Source organism: Opisthocomus hoazin, chromosome 4 (assembly GCF_030867145.1).
Source record: "Opisthocomus hoazin isolate bOpiHoa1 chromosome 4, bOpiHoa1.hap1, whole genome shotgun sequence".
NCBI lineage: Eukaryota > Metazoa > Chordata > Aves > Opisthocomiformes > Opisthocomidae > Opisthocomus > Opisthocomus hoazin.
The window spans coordinates 61,504,385-61,531,576 of NC_134417.1; the positions used below are offsets into that span (position 1 = coordinate 61,504,385).

The 27,192-nt window shown below is 40.5% G+C and overlaps 1 protein-coding gene across 3 annotated transcripts; it reads left to right on the forward strand.

Moving 5' to 3' along the window:
* The first annotated feature begins 182 nt into the window (after window positions 1-182).
* ANKMY2 (ankyrin repeat and MYND domain containing 2) lies at window positions 183-27,173 on the forward strand. Of its 3 annotated transcripts, XM_075419223.1 has the most exons (11): window positions 278-353; window positions 1,852-2,027; window positions 3,518-3,582; window positions 11,610-11,748; window positions 13,647-13,745; window positions 15,863-16,023; window positions 17,154-17,368; window positions 18,499-18,634; window positions 21,035-21,163; window positions 21,574-21,715; window positions 24,002-27,173. In XM_075419223.1, the coding sequence occupies exons 4-11, from the start codon at window positions 11,616-11,618 to the stop codon at window positions 24,226-24,228; spliced, it is 1,242 nt and encodes a 413-aa protein (XP_075275338.1). In that variant the 5' UTR covers window positions 278-353; window positions 1,852-2,027; window positions 3,518-3,582; window positions 11,610-11,615; the 3' UTR covers window positions 24,229-27,173. The 3 variants fall into 3 exon arrangements, with proteins under 3 accessions (XP_075275340.1, XP_075275339.1, XP_075275338.1); XM_075419225.1 differs by lacking the exon at window positions 1,852-2,027 and having other exon boundaries at window positions 183-353; XM_075419224.1 differs by lacking the exons at window positions 1,852-2,027; window positions 3,518-3,582 and having other exon boundaries at window positions 264-353.
* Window positions 27,174-27,192: the final 19 nt, after the last annotated feature.

Here is a 27,192-nt window from a genome sequence, read left to right on the forward strand (position 1 = left end):
CCCTCTCGCCGGCAGCGCCGAGCTGGGAGAGTGGCGGAGGCGGACAGCCGGCACCCGATACCCCCCCACGCCGCGGCGGGAATGGTTTACCCCGCGGTCGGCCCCTGGCGAGGCGGAGCGGCGGGAGGAAGTCGTCTTGCGGGGAGGGGCGGGGCGGGCGGTGCTGGGCTCGCTGAGGGGAGGGGGCGTGCGGAGGGTGCTGCCGGGCCGGGGCTGCCGCCGGGCTGAGCTCGCCTCGCCGGGCGCCGCCGCCCCGGGCCCGCCTTACCGCCTGCGGGAGGGCGCGATGGCTCCCCCCAGGAGAGGTGATCTGAGTCCGGAGGAGAAGGACTTGCTGGGAGTGATCGCCACAGGTGAGCCCGGCCCGGCCCTCGCCCCTCCGCGGCGGTGGGCGGTGGTGCCGCCCCGGCGGGTCTGGCCCCGGCGCCTTAGCCTCCCTGTCGCGAGCTGGAGAGGCTGCCCTCCCGCCGCGGGCCGGGCCGGGCCGGGCCGTGTCGCGGCTCCTGCGGGCCTGGCAGAGCCCCGGGCAGGCCCCCAGCTCCGCCGCCCCGGCCCTCGGGGAGGGTTCACCGCCACAGGCGGCGGCGGGCGCAGGGCAGGCTGCGGCCGTTCCTGGCGGCGCTGCCGCCTCGGCCGCGGGCTCCGCGGGTCTCCCGAGGTGCTGGGCGGCCCGCCTGCCTCCCGGGCCCTGCTCCGCGGGGGAAGACGGCCGCTCCCCTGGGAGCGGGAGCGCGCTGCTCTCGCCCGCTGGCCGTAGGCCGCCCGCCCGGCCGGTGTCAGCGCGGGGGAACCGGCGGAGGGGGCTCTGGCGGGCCCGGAGGGATGCGCGGTGCTGTGCGGTTCGGGGCAGGAAAGCTGTGAGTGTCTAACTCTGCCGAGGAAATCTTACATCTCTCTTACGTGTGTTCGTGTTAGTAACGGGTGTTGACATTTCTCTGATGACTTGTATTAATGTGCTCTGCAAAAACTTATTTCCTTGGGGATAACCCGGTTCTGTGGCCGGTTGTGGGTTTCCCTGTGTGCTGTTGCCAGACCAGGTTGTCGTTGCAGACAAGGTGTGTTCTTAAATTAACAGAACTTGAGCTTCTCCAGGGTATTGTGGACCTGTTATCCCTTAGACTGGTTTGTTTTGTGTGAACGCTGCAGTTTCGCCACGTTGTGTGGCAGACATGCTTATTGCTGGGGGGCTGTCACCCTTGCTGTAACAGTTGGGTTTCATGGTCTAGCAGCATGGATTTCATAGCCCTGTCTAAATAGTTATACTCCAAAAGGTATTTTGAAAATTGTGGGTGATGTTTGTTAGTTGGAGGTAAACTAAAAACACTTGATGTGCTCCATGCATTTCTATATGTAGCTTCGAAGCAGTTTGCTTCGAACCCATAAGAAACCCATAAGAAACCCATAAGAACCCATAAGAAATTTTATTTATAGTTTTGGGGCGTCACTTTCAACTATATTAAAATGTTCCTGTGTGTCAGAGACACAAGCATAGGACACTCACCAGTGAATTTGTGGTGGATCAGAATCTGTTTGATTGACTCACTTTAATCAGAGTTTCAGGCCTACATCTTGCAGACAGTCCTGTCTAACTTAGCTGATGCTTGTGATTAGAGTCATGGGATAATTCAGGTTGGAAGGGACCTCAGGAGGTCTCTAGGACAACCTTCTGCTCAAAACAGTTCAGTTGTGAGGTCAAACGAGATTGCTTAGGGCTTCATCCTATCAGGCCTTGAAAACCTCTGAGAGTGAAGACTGCACAGTGTCTCGGGGCAACCTGTTCTGCTGCCTTGCATAGTGCCTTCACTGCCAGCTGCCTTCGCTCACAGTGAAAATGTTCTTCCTTATATCCAGCTTGATGCTTCTTTTGCTTTCAACTTCTGCTGTTGCCTTTTGGCCTCCTACCACTCACCACTGTGAACAGCCTGCCTCCAACTTCAAGCTCTAGCCAATTCTAGAAGCCTGACTTCCGTCAGTGTAGTCTCTTGTTTGGAAATCCTTCAGTGTTTTGTCATACAGAACCTGAACTCGTAAGTGCAACTTTGCTTTGCTTTACTTGCATTTAAATTTACTTTGAAGATCACCCCTTGAAGGCTCGCTGCTTCTGATGTTTGTTCTTTCGCTGAGATGTTTTTCTGAAAACTACTCCGGGTCCTAAGAAGTTTCTCATGTGTTTATAAAAATATACACATATATTTGGGGGAGTAGGCTGGTTGACAGTGGCCTGGCTGTCAGTTTGTGTATTTTACTGGGTCTTTATCAACTGTGTGAGATGACTCAGGTGACTGGCGCTTTTCCCTAAAGTAACTGTTTTTTTGTTGTTTTTTTTTTAAATGGGTATACCTGTTTAGTATAGTTAAAACACACCAAAAGCTTTATGAAAGTAAATTATTTCTACTATTTGTAATGTCTTTTTGAAAGAAAATGAGCCAAAACTGAAGCTGTGAGAGCTGCTTTGCTGAAAATTTGCTGTAAGAGCACCTCCTTGTGATATAGTGAAGATAAACGTGAAGCCTGTCATTAACATGAGGGATGTAATGCTTGTTTTTGTTAAGCACATCATTGCTGAAAGAGCTCTGCTTTGATTGAATCAGTGATCAGAAGTGTCTGTTAATTTGCAATAAATTTAATTCCCTAGACATAGACTCTTTGAATGTTCTTTTATTTCTATTTGTTTGAATGTCTGTTGAAGTTGCATTGATGTTACTGAATAGGCCTTCAAAGGACTTTAAATCAGGTTGTTGGATCTGTGGCGTAACTGAAAGGATTCTTGTAGCAAACTGAAAAATACAAAGCTATGGCCTGTATTTTCTTGCACAGTTTTTTTGAGACTTCAGTCTACTTATGCATTTGGCAATTTTTAGAAATGCCAGTGATGAAGCTACGTTGGTCCTTGTCCTTTCCACCTCTATTCTTTATTACCAAAAGTAAATTCCTTTAACTTTTGTGGACCTGGGAGGTGGAATGTTGCGAATTTCAAATGCAAACAGGAAAGGAGATGTGAGTAAATTACAAAGTGTGTTTCATTCAGACCAGAGAAGTCATTAAATGGGATAATTCCCTTCTGTGAGAATTTAGATAGCTCTTTTAGATGTAAGATGCTCCAAAAGAGGTCAAAGTACAGAATGTGTTAAAATGCTTAGTATCATTTTAGTCATTCAGAATTGTTCTGGTGCAGTTTGTGAAGAGACATAATAGCGTCCTGTTCTTGTGTGTGTGTATAGATCAGTTATGTCACAAAAAATGGATGTTTACTTCTAGTGCATGCTCTCAGACTATTCTGTGATGTTGTGACATCTTGGCTTTTAGCTTCTAGAACAAAACGCTGTTCATTCCTAAGCCTTTTCACTAAGTGTGATTGAGTTATTGGTGGTTAATCTACATACCAAGTGGTTAGTCTACAAAAATTTTGATTCTGTTCACAAATGGAACTGATGTTTTTCCTCTCGATTCTCAATTTATTCCCTTTCTCACCGCCCTTTCTCTCTCTTTATGTCCTTTTTTTTTTTTTTAATTAAAGGAAACACCGAGGAGGCTGGAAGGCTACTGGGCAGCAAGAATGTCCGTGTCAATTGCTTGGATGAGGTATAGCGAAACTGTACAAGCATTATGCTGGGTTTAGCAAGGAAAATACTAGGTCTGAAGGCCTTCTTGTTATTAAATAATATTGCTGTACAGACTCTGAAATCAGAATTATTCTGAAGATATTTCTAGCCTGCATCTGAATGATGAACCTTTGAAGAGCTCTTACTTTTTTGTTAAGAAAGTTTAAAGATTAATGTGACTTAACTACACGGTTTGTATTTTCTCTCAAGTTCCGGCATGAACTTTGGTGTTGGTGAGATAAGATGAACACTGCAGCAAGACACATGGGGGTGCTCCTTGACTTCTTGTCACCTCCACCAGACTGTAGTCCCTCTGCTTAGATAGCAGCAGGCAGTGTGGATAAAGAATGCCTATCCCCATCTCACGCTTGCATCTCATCACCCAAAGCCTTATCTTTGCAGAACCATAAACATACTCGGAGAGCAGCTAGGTCTTTTGCAGGGGCAGATGTGATGGACATGTAGAAGGTAAAATCCATAAGTGCTGCCTGAAGATGGGAGGAAGTTTCTGGAGAAAGGAACCTTGTGAGATATTCGTATCTGTTTCCTCTTCTTTTTACAAAGTTTTTCAAAAGCGTGCAACAGTAATATAAGTGTAACATGGAAGCAAAGCTGTAACTGGCCAGCTTGAATGTTAGATCAATGTGTAGTTTAGCAATTTAAATGTCAAATTGTGTTTTTCCCCAACTTTATAGTTTCATATGATCACTGGGAAATTCAGGCTAGAAGGGGCCTCAGAAGGTCTTGGTTCAGCCTCCCAGCCAAAGCAGCTTCACCTCCGAGGTCAGATGAGGTTACTCTGAGCTTCATCCTGTCTGGCCTTGTAAACCGTGAAGGATGGAGACTGCACAGTATTTCTGGGCAACTTGTTCCACTGCCTTACTGTGTTTGTGGTGAATAAGTTTTTCTCCTTATGTCTGAACCTCTGTTTCAGCTTACGCTCCCTGCACTCCCTGTCTCTTGCCCTCCTGCCACCATAACTGAAGAGTTTGGCTCTGTCTTTTCAATGACGTTCCTATAGGCACTGGCAGGCTGAACAAGCCCAGTTCCTGCAGCCTCTTAACTGCACAAGTGCTCGGGTTCCCACCACGTCTTGGTGGTACTCCACTCACTCACTGCAGTTTATCCATGTCTTTGTTGAACTGGAAGGCCCGAAATTGCACAGGGTATTGTAGGTGTTATTCACATTACAATGTGGATCCATAGATCCATTTTCTCATTGTTCTTAAATACCGTTAAATATTTAAACCTTGACTTCTAATGTATTAATTTCAACAAGTTTCTGACAAACTGCTCAAACTAAATTTTACAGTAAACTTCAGGAACACAAGATACAGTGTAAGTATGTTTGCAACTGTGCTTTACTGTATGGACTTCAAAAGCTTTTTTTTTAGTGTAATTGCTGAACTAGTGCTGAACGACTGAACTCTTCATGCAGTATTAGTGCAACATGCAGGAATACTGCTGAGAGGATATGTTTTATTCGTAGAAACCATAACTGAGTTATGGCCCAGGCTATTGTTAAAGAAGAAATAGTATGAACAATGCTTGCCTAATGCTCACATCTGACTAAATACACCCAAGGCACATAAGACTTAAAAAGTTCATGTAGTGGACTTCTTTCAGTCTCCTTTTTATCCCCAAGAGTGGTATGTCATGGTGCGTATTGAACAGGAAAGGGTTCGTATTTGTTCAGGATTCTTAATCCATCAGTCTTCTCGCATCAACTTTTAGAATTTTCTGTTATAAACCAATTTCCCTCTAATGTGTTGTTCTAATATCTATACATAAATAGAGTGTGTGAAAGCCCAGTTAAACATCAGCTTCATCTGTTATTCAATGTTGTTGTGACTGGAGACTGCTTTGAATGCATCAGGTCTTATTTTCTTCTGCTGCTGCCTTAGCTGTTTATCCTGAAATTCACATTATTATTTATATTACTACTGTTACTTATTAATGTTAAGAAATGACGAAACAGCCCTGAAAATTGAATGCTTAGATATTGCAATTGGAGCACAATTCAGCTGGGAACTAAGAACTCATTTCCTTCCATGAAGTTTGTTTTACATGAGAGAATCTACAGAATGAGCACAGGTTTAATGTAATTCTCTCTTCTGTTTGTGGTACAGCAAGCATGCAGTCACAGTTTAATAATTTCCACGGGCTGGAGAATCCACAGCATCCAGAAGTAGGCTGTTACATACTGTACTTCTTGATTTTTAAAAAATAAACACAGAAGATGTCCCTTTAATTTTTGTTTTGACCATACATTCTAACTGCTTAGATCTGCTTTCTTTTAGATTAAAAACTGCTGACAATCAGCAATCTTTTCTCTGTGGAGCTTTAGACAAGGACCAAGTCACATTTTAACATCTTCCAAATGCACTGACTTTTTAAGTACCTTGGCTAAAGTTATGTTTCTTATTATTGAGCTGTAATCATGGCTCTTTATGAATGCTGTCCAGTAGTTTCAGCTTCTTCCTTCAAAAATGTAGGCATGAGCTGGATACAGTGTTTCAGCATTGCTTCTGCTCTTGTCACATGTATTTAAAAAACCTGCTGCTCTTAATCTCTGTGCTTTGCCTGCCCATGTGCCTAGACTCACCTGCCCGTCACCTCTGCGTATCTGCACTGCTCTTCTGGGAGCAGTAAGTCACTTGAAAGCAGAGTAAGACCCCGTTATTCAAAGTAGTTGCACAGATGCCCATCTTCCAGAAGGTTGTAGATATCCAGCAGATAACAGTCCTGTGTTTTCCCAGCATCTTTTCTGATAAAATCAAATTTTTTGTTGTTGTTTCTTTGTGGATTTAGGTAGTTGAAGAAAGGAAAGGTATTTGGGCTTAACCATTGTCTTTGTGAAAACAAAGAAGTATGTAGCTCTTCCACAAAACTTGTCTTTAACAGTTTTACTGCGGCAGCTTTAAAATTTCAGGGGCATTTAAGCTCGGGTGTCCCAGAATATTGGGACAAATAGATTGACAATGAAAATGGATGCAAAATAAACACAAATGTTTTTCATTTAAATGCACACTACTTAGTCATTTTTTGTCCTATTTTAGATGGAGTGGTTGCTAATTTGGAAACATAGTATGGAAGAAAGCATTCAGGAATTTTCTTTCCCCTGGGAGTACAGAGCCTGTAAACAGTGTTGTGACTTGATGTTGGCTGTTTGCTGACTTTAACTCCATCCATTTGCAGGGTGTGGCTACGATCCGTCAGATTATTACGGAAAAGCAGTCTAGAGGAACCGTGTGAGGTTTCCAGCCTGGAAGTTTCTTCCAGTCGTGTTGGTAGCTAAGGTTGCAAAGGACCACTGTAGTACTACAAGCCCATGTTTTCTGAAGATCAAGCAGAGGCTTGACCTGAAAAGGCTTCACAGTTTTTCTGTATTTAAAATAGTTTTAAGGTCGTTTATAATACTCTTATGTACAGAACTATCATTTGGCATTAGCAGCATTACTTTTTTCCTCTAGTTTGGTAATTCAGCTGTTCACCTCTGTAATAAGATACATCTTTTAACAACAGTCCACTTCTAACTGCAGAAGTGAATACCTTCCAGGAAATACAGCAGCAGCCTGCTTATTAGTGTGTGAGGTATGTGTAGCTTTACTTATTATGTTCAGCGGAGGGTTCTTCACTTAATCTGTTTTACTATTCCAGGATGAACTTCCTAAGCTAGCAGAAAATGCCCAGATCCTTGGCCTTAATTGAGGTGAAAGAGTTCTGTCTTTTGATGTTTTTTACACAGTATTTCAAAATACACAAACCAAAGAAAATTCAACAGCTATTAAGAATTATCTGGTTTCAGTTCAGGTCGCTGACTGATGTAGGCTTTAACTTTTCATCGCTGCAGATGAACAGAAAGATGATCAGAGAAATCTAATGTGTGACATATGTGAAACAAACAGCTCAGCAGGATGGCTGTAAAGGAGGAGAACTATAGCTCTAACTGACATATTTACACTCACTGAGCAGTATTTCATATTCTAATTACTTCATACTTGGCTACAGGTAAAATTAGTTATGCATGTATCTGTTGACTACCTTCCATACCCAGCTTGTGGTAAGTTTAAGATGGGCAAGGGCAGTCTTATTCAAAAGCTTTAAGGGTGAAATTTCCAAAGGCTTTCATCCGATGAAAATTCAACTCATGTGTTTCTAGACTAGCAGCATTCAGTACCATTTCTGTTAAAAGTGAGAGGTATTTTTATAATCCAGTTCCAAATACCTGCCTGAACCAATCTTAATGAGTTGGTCTGATGTCAGTAGTGCTCTTCATTTAGGAGAGTTGATGTTGAAGACATTTCCTCAGCTAGTATTTCTGTGTTCCTTGTGATGCCTGCTCTTTTTGCATCATTTGTTTCCTTTTTAGTAACATCTAAAATAAAAGCCAAACCTCCAGCCTAGTTTGTAATTTTCTGATTGAATAGAACTGGTATAGTTGCCTGAATCGGAAGAATAAAGTAAGGCACTTATTCCATGTTAATGTGGGGCCGGTTCCTCATTTCAGAATGAGCTGGAAAGGGATGCTTTAACAGTGTCAGCATACGAGTGTCTACAACAGTTTTTCAGCTAGGGTTTTTACAGACTTCTTTTTTTCTTTTTTTTCTCTTCTTTTCTGGTTCTGTTTACCCAGATCACCTCTGACCTCATCTCTGGTTAGGTAGCTAGTATTCCCACATGCAGTGCTATGGCGTACCTGCATACCTGCTGAGGGAGCAGCTCCAGTGTGATCCAGCCCACGTGTGCCATGTCTTGGACAAGTTTGCATGGCTGGGAAGGGTGCAGTGAGCGTGAGAAGTGTAAAACACTGGGAATGTTGGGACTACTTGCATTCCTCTTTTCTCTGGAGTAACACAAGTCTATGTGGCTACTTCAGTAGCGAATCATCAGGGTGTTACCCACAAAGCAGTGGCTTTTCAAAGTATACCTGTTTCCTGTCTGTGTTCTTACGCAGTCAGCGTGAGTGAGCAAATGCTCACACGACAGTCAGTTTTCCTGCCTGGTCCTTGGGACGTGAGATGGCCGGTCTGTTTTTTGTTTGTCCTGACTCTTGTTCTCTGGCCACCCCCCACTCCCCAATTCCTCTGGTCAACAAAGGCTGAGAAACAGTGTTGTTGGAAACTTCCTTGGTAGTTCCTAGAAGGCAGAAGGTTGCCTTTCCAGTTTATTATCTTTATAAATTTGCTTTTATTCATCCTGTGGAAGCACACCTCTCCCAGGTGTTGGAGAGATAGACCGACCTGATTTCTTCTTCCCCCGCTTCTGGCGATGGAATCCAGCCCCTCCCTGGTTCTGGTACTCATCTGCCCCTCCTGCCTCCCCACACATCCTTGTTTTCCCTCGTTAGCTAATTCAGCCCACTGACCCCGTAGGGTTTTGTGTTTTGGTTTTTTTTTTCTTCAGTTGGCTCCCCCATCATGGCAGCGTTAGGTCAACTTAGCTCTTGCAGTCCCATCCCTTAGTCCGCTTCTGGTACATTTTCAGCATCGGTAACTGGGCAGGGTGGTGTGTAGTGGCTGGGCTGGCTGTGCCACGAGGCATAGCCCTGTTGTGCCAGGCGCTCCTTCTTGGTTGATGAGCTGAAGAACCTGGTCAAGGCAGGCGCCAAGCAATTTCTAGAGGCACTGCAAACTTGATTCCCCTTGTACAGTCAGACATACAGGGAATAATTACAGCCCTGCAGAAGAAAGGAGTTGTTAATTTTGCTCTGTGTAAACCATTAACATCCCTGCTAATTAAACAAGAAACTGATTCATTTTTGTCCTAGAGGATGAAGTTAAAAGACTGGATTTTTGGTCAGAAGAGTGTTACACAGTAGTAGCTCCTAGAAAATGGATTCTTCATCCTATGTTCCATACTGGAACAATAAATAATTTGTTTGATCTGTATGCTTAATAATCTGATAGTTTAGTCTTTTAAGTATGTTGTATTGACAATGCAAATGTCATCTGTCAGAAAACAGACTACTGCTGGACCTGTCCTTGATACTAAGCCTGAGAAAGAGTATTTGCAGTCATTTCAGTTTCTGCATGGGGGCGTGATGCAGGATACCAAGCTTTTCTAGATAAGCTTGTGTCTAGCCTGTTCCTTTTTTGTTTGCTGTAAATGTGCAAGGTTGATATTAGTGTGACTTAAAATCAGATTTTCTAACCACAGTCCACGTTTTCTACTTGATACGTTTTTTTGATCACAGCTTGAGCCTTTCAAAATTTAATCAAAGGCTTTTAAAAAAAGTTTGCTGGGAGGAGCGAACCAACCCTTTCCTTTGTCTGATTATCTTCAGACAGATTTTTTTAATTGAAACAACTGGCATTCAAGATACAACCAAAGTTAAAGTTGTTGTTTTCTTAGAGTTCGTTCTGCAGTCAGAAGCCTTACTGTGTTCATATCCCCTTACAGCAGTACTTTTCTGCACTGCTAAATCTATGCTATGACTCCAGACTGGGACTGGCCCATAAAAATTGCTTTCAGTAGAATAGAATACAATAGAGTAGAATAAAACAGGAAGTCTTTATTTACCTTTACAGGACCACAAATGAAACCTAGCAAAAATAATCACAAATTTATTTCATGTTTATGAAGTGATCTCTTCAGGTCTTTTGTTTCTTTAACGGCATTTATATTGCAGTTTACCAAAATATTTCAGGTTACTGAAACACAATGGATCAAGTAATCATTTTTTATTGTTTTCAGTTAGGATCAGGAATAATGAAAATATAATACTTAAAATTGTTATTATAATTTTAACTTTCCCAATTTCCATTACCTTTAGGATTTTTTTGAAAATTGTACTAATACGTTTAACTCAATTAGTTTTTCTTCTGTCATAAATGGACATAAAAATAAATTAAGGCTCAAACTGATGATTAGATTAGTTCAGAGTATTACATTACCATGCATTTACACAGCTGCAGTAATGGTGTGCTCAAGTGTATTCATGCACACAGCTTTAACCTGCAAAAAAAGGAAGAAAATGCCATTTTGCTTTTCTTCAGGGACAAGCTAAAGCACACTTGCTTGTATTCAGTGCTGGAGAATGTTCTTGGGCAATTACTATGTCTTGGCTGATAACATGAATCCTGACTTGATGTTAAGTGAAAATAAACAGCACATTGGAAAAAGCACATCAAATTCTAAAAATGGAATATCATGCAGTTTTCTCAAGCAGAACTGTGCTTCTTGCTGCCCTCTGAGAGGGACAGAGCCCGCACTGACAGTTCTCCCTGGTTCTGAAAATTTCCCCTAGGGTTTCCCCAGGTTTGCATTTATAATTGCACCAGTGCAACTCTAATAAAACCTTGTTGCCTGCCTTGCTGCAGCTAATCCTTTTCATACTGGTGCAGTTCGTCAAAAGGCAAGGTTTGAGACTGTGTGGCTGTTACAGTCTAGTTAGAGCTGTGTGTCTACAAGCTGTGGCTTTCAGAGCTCTGGCTGATGTAGGATCACAGATGCAATACCAAAAGGATGGATAAATGGGAGGGAGGAGGACGGCACAATTACCAGTAATCATGGCTAGAAATGAGCACGATGGGTTTCAAGAACTGCAAGTCTTTGTAATGGCAAAAACAGTAAGAGCCTAATCCTAATTTTCTTGTTGCTTATCATACAATGCAGGGGGGGAAGAAGTAACTTAGGAAGGTAACAAAGCTTCTCCCGCTAGCAGAAGCATTAGTTGTCTTTAACGCTAATGTCTTGTACAAAAGGCCAATGACAAATCGACGGTAAATGGTTTTCATTTATTCAGCGCTGATCTATTTTCAAATACATAGCATAGCATAATCAGAAAGGTGACATGGGAAATGGAAAATGTACTGCATGTTAGTAACCATTTTTTTTCTTGAAGATTTTGTGACCTTTCTTGTTTTTGCTAGCTTAAATATTATGTGAGGCTTTAGTAGCTATACTAAATATGTATGTAGAAGTAAAAATTATCAACGGTATGAGGATCAAGAGACATAACTAATTCTTTTTCGTATGCTACTTCCTTCCTCTTTCTTTTGCTAGCATGGCATGACCCCTCTAATGCATGCAGCGTACAAAGGGAAAGTAGAGATGTGCAGGTTGCTCTTGCGACATGGAGCTGATGTTAACTGCAATGAACATGAGCATGGATATACGGCCTTGATGTTTGCTGGACTTTCAGGTAACTTCTTCCTAAACTTAGATCACTGATTTTTATGACATTGACGGGTACAATTTACCATAAATTAATAATCTAAAGGAAAACATTGCCATGCTTTTATTATTCAGGTTTATTGTGACTTATGTGAACCATGTGAATGTCAAGACCAGTAGAATCATCAGGACAGTGGACTAGGAGAGCTACTGTTCAGGCTTGGGATCTTTTTTTCATATAAAAACTTACTTTGTTCAGCATTTTGGGGCATATAGACTATCTGTACTTTGTCTTGTTTGTTACAGATCTCAAAATTCAGTCTTCTGTGACAGTTTTCTTGTGCAGTGGGATACATTCTGTTTAATTATACTGTGTTATACTGAAAAATATGCTGTACCAAACTGCCTTTTTTAGGACTACAGATCAGTAGCTTTCAGTAGTATTTGAGACTTGTCAAATCAATCTAGTATTTTTCGAATTTTGCCTTTCTCCTACGTTATTTTTGCAATTATCTTGTAGGCTTTTAAAAATTCATTTTGTAAGTTTTTAAAACCTGTTTTCTCACATTAATTTTCCCTCTCCTCTTACTCTTTTTTTTTTTTAATGAGAGTGCTTACAGCTGTATACATCTTCTCCTGTCTCGAGGGGTGGTTTGCAGCTTTCCTCTTTTTATTCTTTTTTCCCTGATGAAAGGAGCAATTATTTCCGTGAGTGAGAAAAAGACACTACATAAAAACATTACTCCTTCTGGGGAGAAAATCAGATTTGGGAATATTAGGATATTTTAAGTAACTTCTTTACTAGTCCACTTACATCTTCCCAAAAAAGAGATTCTAGGGAAGTAAGATTTCTTAGCAGGTAAACTCTGCCTTCTTTCATCGTAAGTATAAAAAAAGAAAGGCCTGTGTGCGTATATGAACTTTAACTGGATCATCCAATGGCTTTTCTCTTAAAACTTTGGTAAAAAGATTTGGGAAATTTCAGCGTTTTGTGGCATTAAGCAATATCAGAGCTGCAGCAGGTAGATGGGAACAAACTCTTAGAGGTTGTTAAATGACTGCAGCTTTATGGAAAACGCTGGATTTTTACCATTTTCTCACAGCTGAGCTTTTAACCTGTCATCCTGGGTTTGAGTGCTGCTGAATGTTGACTTTAAGGTCTCTTATCTGTGAGTGCAAAAGGTACACAAGCACTACTGACGCAATGCCTTTGTTTTTAAATCAGAAACATTCATTTCCATCCACCACCCCCTTCTTTTTTTGTATTCACTTTTCTGTACTTAGCACATGCACAAAAACCTGATAAAGTAAGAATACCTTTGAAAGCAGAACCAGCAAGTGGTGACAAATGTCCTTATTAGTCTCCAAGGGCACCAATTAAGTCATCTAGTCTTCCCATCAAATTTTAGCTTCTTTTTACTTGGTATTTAGCCCAGTCTGAACACCCAGTTCCCACTGTGGAGAAAGGAACAATCTGTTCTCTTCTCTGTGCTCCTGCTACATAATAGTGCTGGATTTGTTTTTCTTCTTAGAATAGCAAATGTTGTAATTGAACTGTCAAACTAGATCAGTAGAATTTGCTTCTATACTTCTATCCAGAGGGACCAAGCTCTGGTGTAGTTAGATGCAGATGACTCCCATAAGCTCCATGGGGAGCTGAATGTGACTTACAGAGAGCAGAGTTATACCTTGCCTGAGTTTAGTTTTCACTTTTATTTGACCCTCTGGAGCCGTAAATAAGGAGGCAGCACCGTGCCTTTCTCTTAATACGTTCTTAAAATAATGACATTAAGAACATTCGTTTCCCTCAGTGTTATTCCTGGTCTTTAAGAAATTCATTCCTTGTTTTTCTTTTTTCTGCAGCATAAAGAATTACAAGTTCTGTTCTGTTCTCTCTTATTCTCCATCTCTTCCCCCCAAATTCAGGAAACAAAGAAATCACGTGGATGATGTTAGAGGCTGGAGCAGAGACTGATGTTGTCAACTCTGTGGGGAGGACAGCAGCTCAGATGGCTGCTTTTGTGGGTAAGGTGAAAGTCTATTATCATTTCCTAAATTCCTAAAGAAGAAAAGTGTTAGATTCTGGTGCTTTTTATTAGAGAAACATTATTTAATGACCTGTTCTGAACGGACGCAGTTGTTCAGCTTTTTTTCCACATCTCACCCTGTAACAGAGTCCATTTGTGTTCTATTCCCATGCTTTGTTTCATAAAAGCACAAATGATCTTATCTGTAAGACTAGATGCTGCTCTTCTCCAAGTGTGCCAGTTTTTGCAATGTCATCACTTTTCCAGTAGTCAGAGGAAGCCGGTAAGATTTGAGGCGTCAGAAGCGCAGTACACAGTGCGCAACTGGAGCTTCTGTTGTGGGGAGGAGTGAGCGCAGCGCTAGGAGCGAGGAGCTCTCCCCTGAGCTTTGCCACTGGCGTGCTGGGCGCTAGCGGGGAGTCACCTCCTGCCCTGCGCCCTCTGCGTGTGGGAGAAGGAGAACTCTCGGAACCCGTTCCGAGGTACTCGGTCCTTACTGACCTGAACTTGACTAGAACAAGGTAGAAGATTTGCCATTCCAGTATGCTGTGTGATCCTGGGCAACACGTGCAGCCAGGCTTTTTTCTGTTGTTACGTTTCTTTTTCCTGTCTTTTTTTCCTAAACCCTTTTTACTTCTTTACCCACCTTGACAGTGCTGGGAGATTCCTGGATTAACATTCCCAAATATACCACTTTTTTTTTAGCTAGAAGGTGTGATAAGATATTACCAGAAAAAATTGAGTCATTTTAGTGACTCAGCTGCTGCTGTCCAGATGACCTACCCAAAATCGAGGACCTGTATCTTCACTTCAACACAACCTTCTTGTGTTAGTTTAAGTGTCTGAGAACTCTCTCGCAAGTCCAGTAGGTGTCCTGGATTGAAGAGCCTACCTTGCCATTTAGATTTACTTCCTAGAATAGTGAGTTAGTGCAGCTTCAATTTCAATCTTACCTCATTCTGCTCTTTTAAAGAGGAAAAGGTTGACATTGCTCACTTGAAGTTCGAGCAGCAAAACCTGAACTGTTCACTATGTCAGAGAAGTCCACTCCTATTAATTATACTTTTGATTTGGAGAGTCTTTTCCAATGGGATGCCGAATTGAGTTATTAGGGAATGGGGAATGTTATCTCCAACACAATTTTGGAGAATTCTTGTTTAAAATCTCATCACGTCACAAAGATAGAATAAATATTTTCAGGCATACTGAGATATGCTACTCTATAAATAAAGTCTGAACTTTGGAATCCATTCTTGTTCTTTTTTATTCTGTGTCCAATCAACATTAATTTATCTGTCTGTGCGTGGGAAGTGAGGATACTTCTTCCCCTGTCATTTGTCTTACACTGTGCTCTATTAGCTTAGAACAGTCTCTTCTAAAACAGTGGAGGGTTTTAAATGCTGGAATTTGGTTGGCTGTCTCTCATACTGATTAGTAGGATTAGTGCCAAGATAAATGAATCAAGCTAAAGAATGTGGTCCTGAACTAGAGAAGCTAAATTTTACTTTCCCTTTAGCCAACTAATCTATCATATTGTCAGATGTAGAAAACAAGAAGGGAGTGTAAATTCTCTCGTCTTGTTCCTTTCATCACAGTCCTTTTTTTTTTTTTTTGGTAAATTTTAAGCATGTTCCGTTCTTATAATTTCTCCCACTTCAGGTTAAGACACTACTACCTGTTTCAGGTCTGAAAACTTACAAGCCTCTACGCAAAAGTCATTAATTTTTGAAAGTACAAAGTGGAGAGAACCTCTCTTGAAAAACGTTCGCATCTGTATAAGACTATCAGTATAGTGTAACTTCGTGGAGAAATACCTATTCTCGTAGTTTTGGCTTACTAGGGAAAGAGGATGCAGGATGGGAACAGAGTTCTTGAAATTTCATGAAGTCATTCCCTGCTGGGAGTCACTAAGTTACACTTGTGGAACATAAAAGTTACACACTGGTAATGGTAATGGCAAGAGTTGCCTGTTACCAGTGCAAAGCATATCATACTAAGCTCATTTGTGGGTAATTCTCACCTGTATTGCTCATATTAGATTTGGTTTTAGGGGCTGTTTTTTGTTATTACTTCATTTCATTGGTGATTTTTTTTTTTTTTCTTCTGCACCTGTAGGTCAACACGACTGTGTGACTGTCATCAACAACTTCTTCCCACGTGAAAGGCTGGACTACTATACTAAACCACAAGGCTTAGATAACGAACCAAAACTGCCAGTAAAATTAGCTGGGCCTCTACATAAAATTATTACCACCACTAACATGCATCCTGTTAAGGTGGAGTAATATGTAAATTGTATGTGTTTGTTGGCATGGAAACTGTTTGCTTATGTCAGAACGCATTCAGCTCTTCTGAGAGTCCAACTGAGATCAAAAGCATTACCCAGTAATTCAGATGCTTCTGAAAATGAGAAAGAATTGGGCTCAACATTTAGACATGGTTAAAAATGAAGCTGTTTCAGAGTTTATATACACCAGAATCTTGAACTAACACCTTTAAGAGGAAAGATTCTTAGTTTTTACATCAATAACCATAAATAGCTTTTTTTTTTTTTACTTTCTTTTTTTCCTAGCCCCACTTAAAGTGGAAACATAAAACAATTTCCTATCTTAACAAAATCTCATTGTTCTCTCAATGCTTATCTCCACATGTATCTTCCTACCTTCATCGCTGGTTCACCATAGTAACATCTACTGCTGCTGCTGTTTCTGAAAGTATGGGCAAGAGATGTTTATTTTTACTTCCCAGTATATTTGCTGAAAATAATGTCTTTTATGGTTTGTTCCTCTAGTGTAGTTCAGAGAAGTTAATACACCTAAATTCAAAGTTCCTTAGGCTTGCCATTCAAAGTCAGGAATTTGTCAACAGTTGCCAGCCAGGTATCTGTGGTACATAAAACCAGTAACGCACCAGTGGCAGGTAACTGAGTTAGTATACAGTTTCCTCTTAAAATAGTTAGTTCAGTGCTTTACTAGTCTACCTGAAGTACTCCAAGATTATGTGAGGTTGATGTGTTCTGTGGAACTGCTTCAATCATACACGTCCAGTTTATTTTAGGTGTTCAAAAGGAAAGAGATTTAGGACAGCATATGGTAGTTTCTGTAACTGTTTCTTTTGAAGTAGTTTTGGTTCTTCATGTTCTTATTCTGAAAAAAAATCCTTGTTATTTTTAATACCAATCTTAAGTGTTTCTTGTATGGGAGCTGCGAATTACAGTGTACTAGATAAATAATACTAAATAATGTCTGAAAAAAGAAGGGGAAGACTGCATAAGACAGAACTAGACAAATATTAGAAACTCCACTGAAATTGAGCTATGATGAGCGACATAACCTTTAATGCTAATGCACAAGTTTAAAAATGCTAGTTCCTAACTGGATTACGTTTTCTTCAATCTTTCTCATAGATTGTGTTGCTGGTAAACGAGAACCCTCTACTGGCCGAAGTAGAAGCACTGCAGAAATGTTACAGGGTTCTGGATCTAATTTGTGAGAAATGTATGAAGCAGAAAGATATGAATGAAGTCCTTGCTATGAAAATGCACTACATCAGTTGTATCTTCCAGAAATGCATTACATTTTTAAAAGAGCGAGAGGATAAACTAGATGGATTTATCAAAAGGTACGTATTTCTACAGAGAGCTCTGAAGGCGTGTGTGTAAACCAGCTTTACAGATATCAGAAAAAGATAACTGTATTAATACATTGAACTGTCTTGGATAAAGGCTATGCCAAGCAAATTTTGAAATAATCCCAGCTGCAGTCACTTCAGGGTGGCACTGACTCCCTTTCTTTTGTCTGAAGTGGCATTGTCCTTTCCTGGGGTCCAAAGGAAATGTTCCTGGAGTTTCGGCTCCCTGCTGGCACTAGTGAGAGCTTGGCAATCCCACATACACTATGAGGCAGCAGAGACCAGCATGTGGTGGGGAAAAAGGGGAGCGATAGGCTGAAAGAAGAATTTCTCAGTGTCCAGTATGGATCGTCTGGGAACATTTCTCTTGCCATTTTGCTCTCCAGTAGTCATACATGGTGAGATTTTTTTTTTTCAAAACCACTTAAGCAACCGCGAACTGTAAATCCTACTGGCTCTGGATGAGACTTTGACTCTTAAATCACTTAGATCTTCAGAATCTACTCAGAGTTACAAAACCGGCTGCCTGATCTTAAGTATCCAAGTGGCCTGGCTTTTAAAAGGATTACGTTCTCCACAGACCTCTGTGGATTTCTGTGTGATACTGAAAATAAATTATGGAGTCAACTTTGACGTACTGAAATCAAACAGTTCATCAGTGATCCATATAAAAAAAGTAGGAGCCAACCAGATAAATGTAGTGGCTTCAGGACTATAGTATGTTATTAAACATAACTAAAGCAGAATTTGTGTTTTAAAGTATTGTGAGTTCTTCAGTGTTCATTTTTACAATGCTTGTTTTTAAACACAACAAAGAATTTTGCTGCTTTAGTCAGATGTGGATACTAATCTACCTGTAGATGATTATTTGTGTGGTTGAGTTAGTAAGTAGTGGTTTCAGAGCATACATTTAGTTATTTTATATTTCATAATGATTGTGCATTCGAATAAAAATAATTTCATTTGTATTTTAAACACTTTTACGTATGAAGTTGCCAAATTAATTTGAATTACAATTCTTTTCCATAATTTGGAAGAGGACAGAGTCCAGCATGCTGTGTATTTGTTCTTGAATGTTTACTGTGTGATTTCTTATTTGACTTTGGTTTTAAAAAATTTAGTCTCTTGAAAGGGAGAGATAAGGATGGTTTCCCTGTATATCAAGAGAAGCTAATTCGAGAAAGTATCCGCAAGTTTCCTTACTGTGAAGCTACATTGCTCCAGCAGCTCGTGAGAAGTATTGCTCCCGTTGAAATAGTAAGTTTTTCCTATCAAGAAAATACTTGCTGATCACCTTGCATAGTAAATTCAGTTTAAACTAAGCCATCTTTCTGTTTCTCAGCTTCTGCAATGTATGATATTAAGAAAAGTTTTTTTGATGTCCCTGAACATTCTGGCAAACTGGAATTTTATTTTACATATTGCAGGAGGGAGGTTCTCCTCCCCCTCTACTCTGCCCTAGTGAGGCCCCATCTGCAGTACTATGTCCAGTTCTGGGCTCCCCACTTCAAGAAAGATGAGGAGCTACTGGAGAGAGTCCAGCAGAGGGCTACGAGGACGATGAGGGGACTGGAACATCTCTCCTACGAGGAAAGGCTGAGGGAGCTGGGCTTGTTTAGCCTGGAGAAGGCTGAGAGGGGACCTTATAAATGCCTATAAATATCTGAAGGGTGGGTGTCAGGAGGATGGGGCCAAACTCTTTTCAGTGGTGCCCAGAGACAGGACAAGGGGCAATGGGCACAAACTGAAGCACAGGAAGTTCCGTCTGAACATGAGGAAGAACTTCTTCCCTCTGAGGGTGACAGAGCCCTGGAACAGGCTGCCCAGGGAGGCTGTGGAGTCTCCTTCTCTGGAGATATTAAAGACCCATCTGGACGAGGTCCTGTGCAGCCTGCTCTGGGTGACCCTGCTTCGGCAGGAGGGTTGGACTAGATGACCCACAGATGTCCCTTCCAACCCTGAACGTTCTGTGATTTCTGTGATTCTGTGTGAAAATGCTCTAAAATACTTCAACTAGTAGTTTTTTTCCTGTGTCCATAATGAATGCTTAAATACCTCAGCTTTTAAAGAAAGTTGAAACAATTTGTTTCTGTGCCAGAGCTTTCTTTTCCTACTCTGGGATGTCTATTCAGTTTTTCTTTGCCAAATTGCTGTTACAAGTTGTAGATTCAGACACAGATGAAACCCATTTTGCACGCTTTTTACCCAGTGTCTAAATTCAGTTTAAGATAAAATCATTTCCTACATTTAATGCATTCATTATTTCTAGTGTACACAAAAAGTTGGTAATATATCATGGTAGAAAAAGGGAAATCATTTTGTGAAGCTCCTTTTATCTCAAGGAGAGGCAAGATGATGCAATACAGAGCAAAATGTATATCTGAATTAGGAAATCAATTACAAGGAAACTAATCTAACTTCAGTTTTCCTCGTATGCCTTTGCTAACGCACTCTTCATTATAGTACTATTAATTAGTTCGCAATACATCTTACACGAGTTACTATTGTTTTTTAAGAATGTTCTCTCCAGTCTCCGAGAGCTTGATGTTCTATGCTCTAAGACTGGGGAAGTGGAACAATTTTGTGACTTGTTTGGATTATGCTGAGTGAATTAAAAATAGCTTCCGTCTTAAGTGGCTCCAGTCTACTAAAACGTCCTGAGGCTTAATGCAATCCCTACTGTTTGTCTAAGCCAGAAAAATAAACACAGTATGAAAACATAAGCCATCATGATGCATTAAGACCTGCTTTAGAGTAAACATTTTCCTTCCTGTCCCTTTTTTCTTAGAAGAACTTGCAGTCTTTTCTGCCTTCTCCACTTAAAGCAATACAGCTTGTCACTTGGGGTTTCTGTCCGTTACGCAGAACTGGAAAGGAGGAGATGCTATAAATTTTGAGTTGTCTGGAAGCCCTTGACCTTTGGCATACACAGTTACCTGGATTCAGTCTGGGCATCTCGGCATTGTCGCAGTAGTTACGATAGTGCAAATTCCGTGGTAGTCTAACAGTTTAAGGATTTGCTTGGAGCAACTTGGTATTTTTTTCCTCTGATGTTTACATCGTTGGCCAAAAGAATAGTCTTAATTTGTAGGTTCCAGTAAAATACACTAAACCTGACTGCTTGTATTGCATCGCAAAGATACTGCAAATAATATCTAAATAATAATATGCCTAATAATGGTTTTGAAGGTTCCACGTTCTGACCATTTGGTCTCTAGTATCCAAGTACGCTGAGCAGAATAGTGTACCAGTGACAAGTGAAATATATTTCCGTGTGCCAGCACAGAGACTAAGCTACAAAAACCTGCTACATAGGATCTACTAGCGGGTGACAGTAAAAAACACAGAGTTCATTAATAGTATTATTAACGATCTCCAGAGTAAAAAAATGATAATTTTTATCCTCCCATCTACAGAAGTTAAGAAATAAGTTAACTTTATATACAAAAATGTATCTAACCATAGACATGTTAAATTGTGCACGTTAGTTGACGTTCTGTGATTAAGTTTTACGTTCTTGCTGCTATGGCATCTTCAGTGAGACTGCAGCTGGCCAGCTGGAAGGTTGCATTGCTTGTTTTGGTTTTCTCTTGCATGTCCCTCTTCATGACGGTGGTGTTTTCTGATCGCTTTACCACCTTTTGTCTTCCCTTTCAGGGTTCTGATCCTACAGCTTTTTCTGTACTTACACAAGCTATTACTGGCCAAGTGGGTTTTGTGGATGCTGAATTCTGTACAACTTGTGGGGGAAAGGGAGCAGACAAAAGATGTTCAGTATGTAAAATGGTAAGAATCCATAAATAGTTCTAATGAATCACAAAAAATAGTGCCAGTGAGTTGCTTAGGATTTTGGGTGCTTGACTATTTACTGTGTAGACTTAGGAGTAATGGCATGTATGCCTACACTGAAAATGTGCAAGCTTGAAATTCACAAGCAGGAGTACTTGGATTTTCACGTCTGTATGTTTAAGAATTAAGAAAAAGTAAAATTTCTGTGTCTTTAGAGTAAAGAAAACAAACTGTTCTTTATAGAGTTCTATATAGGTTAGAACACTCCGTATGACCTTAAAAAAATGCGTAAAAATACCATTAGGTAATGTACATAGAGAGATTTAACTTGGTACACTAAGAAATACAAGAATATTGTATAATTTTTTAGTACATAAAGATGAATTGATAGCTCTTGTAACTTTCAGGTGATGTACTGCGACCAGAACTGCCAGAAAATACACTGGTTTACCCACAAAAAAGTCTGTAAGACCCTGAAGGAAATTCATGAGAAGCAAGAACTGGAAGCTGCCAAAGAAAAAAGGAAACAAGAAAAAAAGCAAAAGAAAGGTTAGGATCTGTAGTTTGCTTGCTGAAACTAATGCTGCATTAACTGCACCACAAGAAACAATAGTAACAGGTCTTAAAAACTGTTTTAAGGTTTGGGGTTTTTTTTAAGTTTTTTAACTTAAAAACAGCGGAGGTTGAAAGAAAAATCGTTGCTGTAACATAACAGCATACCTGCATTTGCTGAAACTCCAGTCTTTCAATTTACAAATGCTGTGTACTTTCTAAAATCTGGTTTTTAATGCTAGAGTTACACAGGTTTCTACAATGAAAGCATTCTGAATTACACTGCGTGTTTCACAGTACAGATCTTTAATCAAAATCATGCAGAAGTTTCATGCTACTCTGCCTTTTGTTGGAGATGTTAAAGGAAGCTGGGTAATAAGAAAGCCGTCCACTCCTTCCAGTTTCAAAGGTTAATGTAGATCTTAATTCTGTAATACTTTCTTCTTCATAATCACAGTATTGAATTAATTCTGTTGTGTACTTTGAATGTGAAGAAAGCATTACTCTTTAAACTGTTAATGGTGTTATTATTTCCCTTCAATAAGCAAATAATTAATACATAATGACTGAAAAAAGTGTCACACACCCTCCCCTTTAATTTACTCTGATATGATGTTTCTATAGGTGAAAAACAGGAAACTTGGAGGCGAAACCACTTTTTCTCTTTTCCAGATTATTAGATTCCCCTTCCCTTGTTTTAGGGATTGTGGAAGTGCATGGACAAATCACACTTGCCATATAATGGCAGTGTTCTTCACTTCAGCTGCACTGTAAAAACTATAGCAGGATATAAATCAGTAATGAATTAATAATTATTGAAGTTTTCAACAGCTTTGTGTGATGATCCTGTTACAAAAGTTGCTGTTGCATGGGATCAGGATGACTGTGGAAGCTGGAAGCCCGGATACTAGAAATCCCCGAGTATACTGCAAACCAGTACAGCAAAACGTAACGAGCTGTGAGCAGTGTGATACCTCGCACTGGTGACGGGTACGCACACTTGCAGGTTCATGGTACCTGAAGAAGCCAGTGGCCTGGTGCTGTCCTCTTCAGAGGGAGAGACAGGATCTTGGTGGACGGCTCTTCTCCCTCCCTTCCTAAAAACGGAACCTAGCATGTTCTGACAAGTCACTACTGCACTGTCTGTACCTTCATGTTCATTAACTTGTTCAGCTACGTTGCCAACACACCATAGACCTTGTCAGATGGTGCATTATTAGCAAGACAGTGAATTCATCCTAGCTTCATGTCACCTTGCGAATGCTGGTATATCAAAGCTCCTCATATCAACAGCAGTTTTATTTCAAAAAACTGATAATACTCCCTACAAACTTATATATCGGGGGGGGGGGGGGGGGGGGGGCGGGAATCTCACAGCTGCAACTACAAGGAAAACCAAGAGTTTTAAGAGTTTCAGCTGTGCAAGAGTGGACTGTGCTTCAGCCTGCGCATAAGGCAGTTAGGTCCGTGGCCGAAGGAGACCTTGGCAGGGCTTTGGCAGTGTTGTGTGGTGAGCTGTGACAGTGTTTTCAGCTGGCTGTCAGTCATAATGGAGAATAAGAAAGAAACCAAGGTGAACTACTTCTGAAGGTGCCTGGGCCTCCAGCTAGGCTTTACCCTCTTTTCAGAATTGCTAGCATGCAACCCCTACTTAGCAGATTCAGGGCAAAAAGTTATTTAACATTTTTTTTTTTTCTCTGAAAACATTGCTTGGAAAGTAAAGGTGCAATAGCTGGTTCCATTCCCTGCAGTCAGGTTATAAATTTTAGGATGGCTCGCATCAGCCGGAGTTCATCGTGGTCAGCTGCTCATTAGCAAAGAATTTTTTCAGTCTGTTATATGCAAAAATGCTGCCTGTGTTATCACATACAGGCTTTTTTTTTTTTTTTTTAAAGAAAAAAACCCTCACCTATACTCTGTGTTTAACCAGCCTGCAGCCATTCTTTGGAATGCGAACTGCAGGAGTAGTGCGAATAAAGCATGTCTGAACTGAAAGTTAAAACAGCTGTAGTGTCCTCCTCTGCTCCTCTCTATTGAAAAGAAGTACGGCAGAATTGAAGATAAACTAATGAAAGCTTTGTGTAGGGTTAGTTTTGGAGTAATCTTAGCATCAGCTTAGGCAGAACTCTAGTGTCTTAGGTCTTTTTTGATGAAGCTTGGTTAAGTTAACAGCTTTTGTGATTGATGCAGCATTTCCTAGTGTTTATTATTCTTCAGTAATAAAAACATTTGCTTGCAGAGGAGTTCAGTGTTTACTAATGATGCAATTTCTCTTTTGTTTAGATGAAGTGCAGCTGGTAGAGGGTAGTTCTACAAGCGAAGAACAGTCAGATCCTGGTCCAGATGCTACCAAAGAAGTGGATCCAAATCACACTAGTGACAGAACGGAAGAACCTGAATCTACCAAAGAGATGGAGGCACTAGCCCTGCACCCTGAAAGTCCCCTGGAAGCCAGTGAGACGGGCGTAGCTGACATTGCTCTTCAAAAAATTCAGGTTTCTGAGGAGTAAGAAGAGGGTAGGAAGGGACTAGGAGTTCTGGCTACATCCCTGTACCTCAAGGGTCCTAAAGAATTTTTTATGCTGACCATGTCTGTGTAGTTACAGCATGGCTTACGCAAGACTCCCTATGACAGACAGCATGTCTCTTTTCATCGTGAGATGAAATACTGGCTAATTTGTCTAAATACTTCAGGTTCTGTTGTAGATTGCCAAAATAGGTATTTATTATCTGATTAAAATCTAGAGTGGCATAGATCCACCTGTATGTGTACCAACAGTAAGCATAGTAAATATCTGTGAGTATCTGTGGTTAATCAGCCACTTAGAGAAAAACAAAAAGCATTTGATTTGGATTATTCATGTTTCCAGAACCTAAAATCTATTTTAATTGTAATTTAAATATTTTTTTTCTGCAAGTACACAAACTGTAGTTAAAAGCATTGGGAAGTCAATGTTAAATTGCTTTTTTACGCCACTTTACGAAGCTTTATGTGAAGGAATGAAGTTTCTGAAAATACTCATCTGAATTCTCAACTTTTCATGACATTAAATATTTTTGACTAGAGAGTGCACAAAAATAGTGTCTATTTTGTGGCAGTTTTATTAAATGATACTACTTTTGCAGATGTCTGAAGCTGACTGAAACGTGTGTTTCAACAGAATTATTTCACTATTGATTTAGTAAAAAATATTGCAAGTTTATGACAGTCTAGTGAAGGGAAGACCAGAATGATTTAAAATATTTTGACTAACAAGAATAATGGTTTCTAAATCTCAACTTTCAGGTAAAAATGCCTTGGAGCACGATGGGATGTAGCTTATGAATTATTTCATAAACATAAAAGATGCTTCATATTGCTCATGCTGGTCACAGTGAATTAAATGGGAAAATTCATGTGTGCACTGACACAACTGAGCTTTCACTTAGGTTTTCAACTAAATATCTTATCTAGAAAATAGCTTCCCTTATCTATGCGGTTTTCACTCAGATTTACTATTGTGTCTCGGTAAATCAATGGGAATGCCACAACCGAAAACACTGCTTGCTGCATAAGGATGGCAAAAGTTGAAGTTCTCTGACTGTTGGGTGAATAACTGGTGTTTTGAACATGGCAGTATCCTTCCACGTAGAGGAATAAGGACCATCCTCAAAATGGAGGAAAAATGCTATTAATTTTTTACTATTTAATATATTGAAAGTTTTTGTTTAATATTCTGAAAACTGTAAAAGTGAGAATACATAACTGTACCTGTGCAGGGAATGTACCTGTGTTATGATTTCAATGATTAGAAGAATAAATTGTGAAGAATAAAGGGAAGTTTTTTAAAAGAAGGGGGCTGAGTGGCAATTCTTGTTTGGTGCGTTTGTTAATGCCTGTTGGAACACGCGGCGACATTCTTTTCCCATTTGGCAGGCATGGGCTCTACAAGTTTAATTTCATGACAGTTGGCAAGCAAGAGCTGCATGCCTGGAACTTGGGTACGGAGTCATGAGGTAGTCACCGTCCGCTCTTGGGTCTGGGAATGCAGAAGTGCAGCTGGTTCCCTCTTCTACGCGCAGCACGTGGGGCTCACTGGAGGTGGTGCTCTTTAAGGTTTCTCTGAAAATGCAAAACCTTTAGGACGAATGATTCGGGATTTTAGAAGTATGGTAAAATCCGCAGCACAAATCCTGCTTTCATTCTGCCGGCCAGTGCTTTTGGTAAAGAAGAAAAGCCCAAGCAATAGGAGAAAGTATGAACATTGGAAGTAGGTGTGAAGTGTGGGGTGACTGACCCAGATTATGTAGTTGTTCTAACTTGAAAAGGCTGGAGACTATGAGCAGAGGCTGCTACGCTTCCCTCTCTGCAGGGAGGCTCAGAGGAGAGCAACTGCAGTCCATGTTAGGGTCCTGGTGGGTGCCTGATGCTCCAGAGCTACCTCTGCCTTCCGCAGCTGGAGCTGGCGACAGCTCTTCTGTTGGAAGACCATGGTTGATAGGTCCTGTGTAAACTTGGGGTAATGACTAGTGCTTGCATAATCATGACTTGGAGGAAACATCTCATGACATGTTACTTACAAGGAACTGTAAGTAAAATGAAAATTCACATGCAGTTTACTGATTCCTTAAGTGAGGTTGTAAGTGACAAGACAGCTGGGGAGCGCAAAGCCAACCGACAAGCTCTCACGCCTTCAGGGGTGCATGAGTCAAAAGACTTTTCTCCCCTCCACTAGGAAAAATGGAATTGTCGTTTCTCCAGCTGTTTGCTAGATGCAAGAACACAGCGGCTGTGACTCTGTCTAGCCTGATTCTTCACAGTTCTGGTGCTCTAGTTGACTTCCGGGCTCAGTGCTTTTCAGTATCGACCGTCTTTTCACCCGGGAAATCTGATTAAGAATAAATAAAAACTTCTCAAACTATCTGAGCCTATCTTCTAGTGAACTAAATGATGCATGTGCAAATCACTTTAGATTTTTGATGCAGGTAGGTTTTCAGAGCTTTTTTTCATCTAACTAAAAAGGGAATTCCCAGCAAAATTTGAAATTACTGTTGTAATTTGAGTATTTCTTCGTATACAAATAGCTAACATTATTCCTTTTTCACCAATGGCTCTGCACCAGACCCAAACCTTTTAACAAAGCTCAAATGGATGAAGAGCTTCTGGATGCCGTGGCAGCATTTTTTATTTAATCTATGTATTCCTGAGATGCTTGTGTGCAACAGTGGGAGGGCCAAAAAATCTAAGAGGTTTTGATGGACTTTTCACCATCAAAGATTATATATGTATAAATTAACTCATTGTCTTTTTCTCTGAGCCCATCTATACGTTCAAAAAGATTGCAATGTCATGTTAAAATTCTTTAACAGTTACTCCTGTAAAATGTATATTTTCTTTTCAAAATCTATATTCTTTGGGGAAAATGTTAAATCCATTGTTAAAAAAGATTCTGTAATAAAATTCTTTATGTTGAAACACTACATTGTGGCATTCT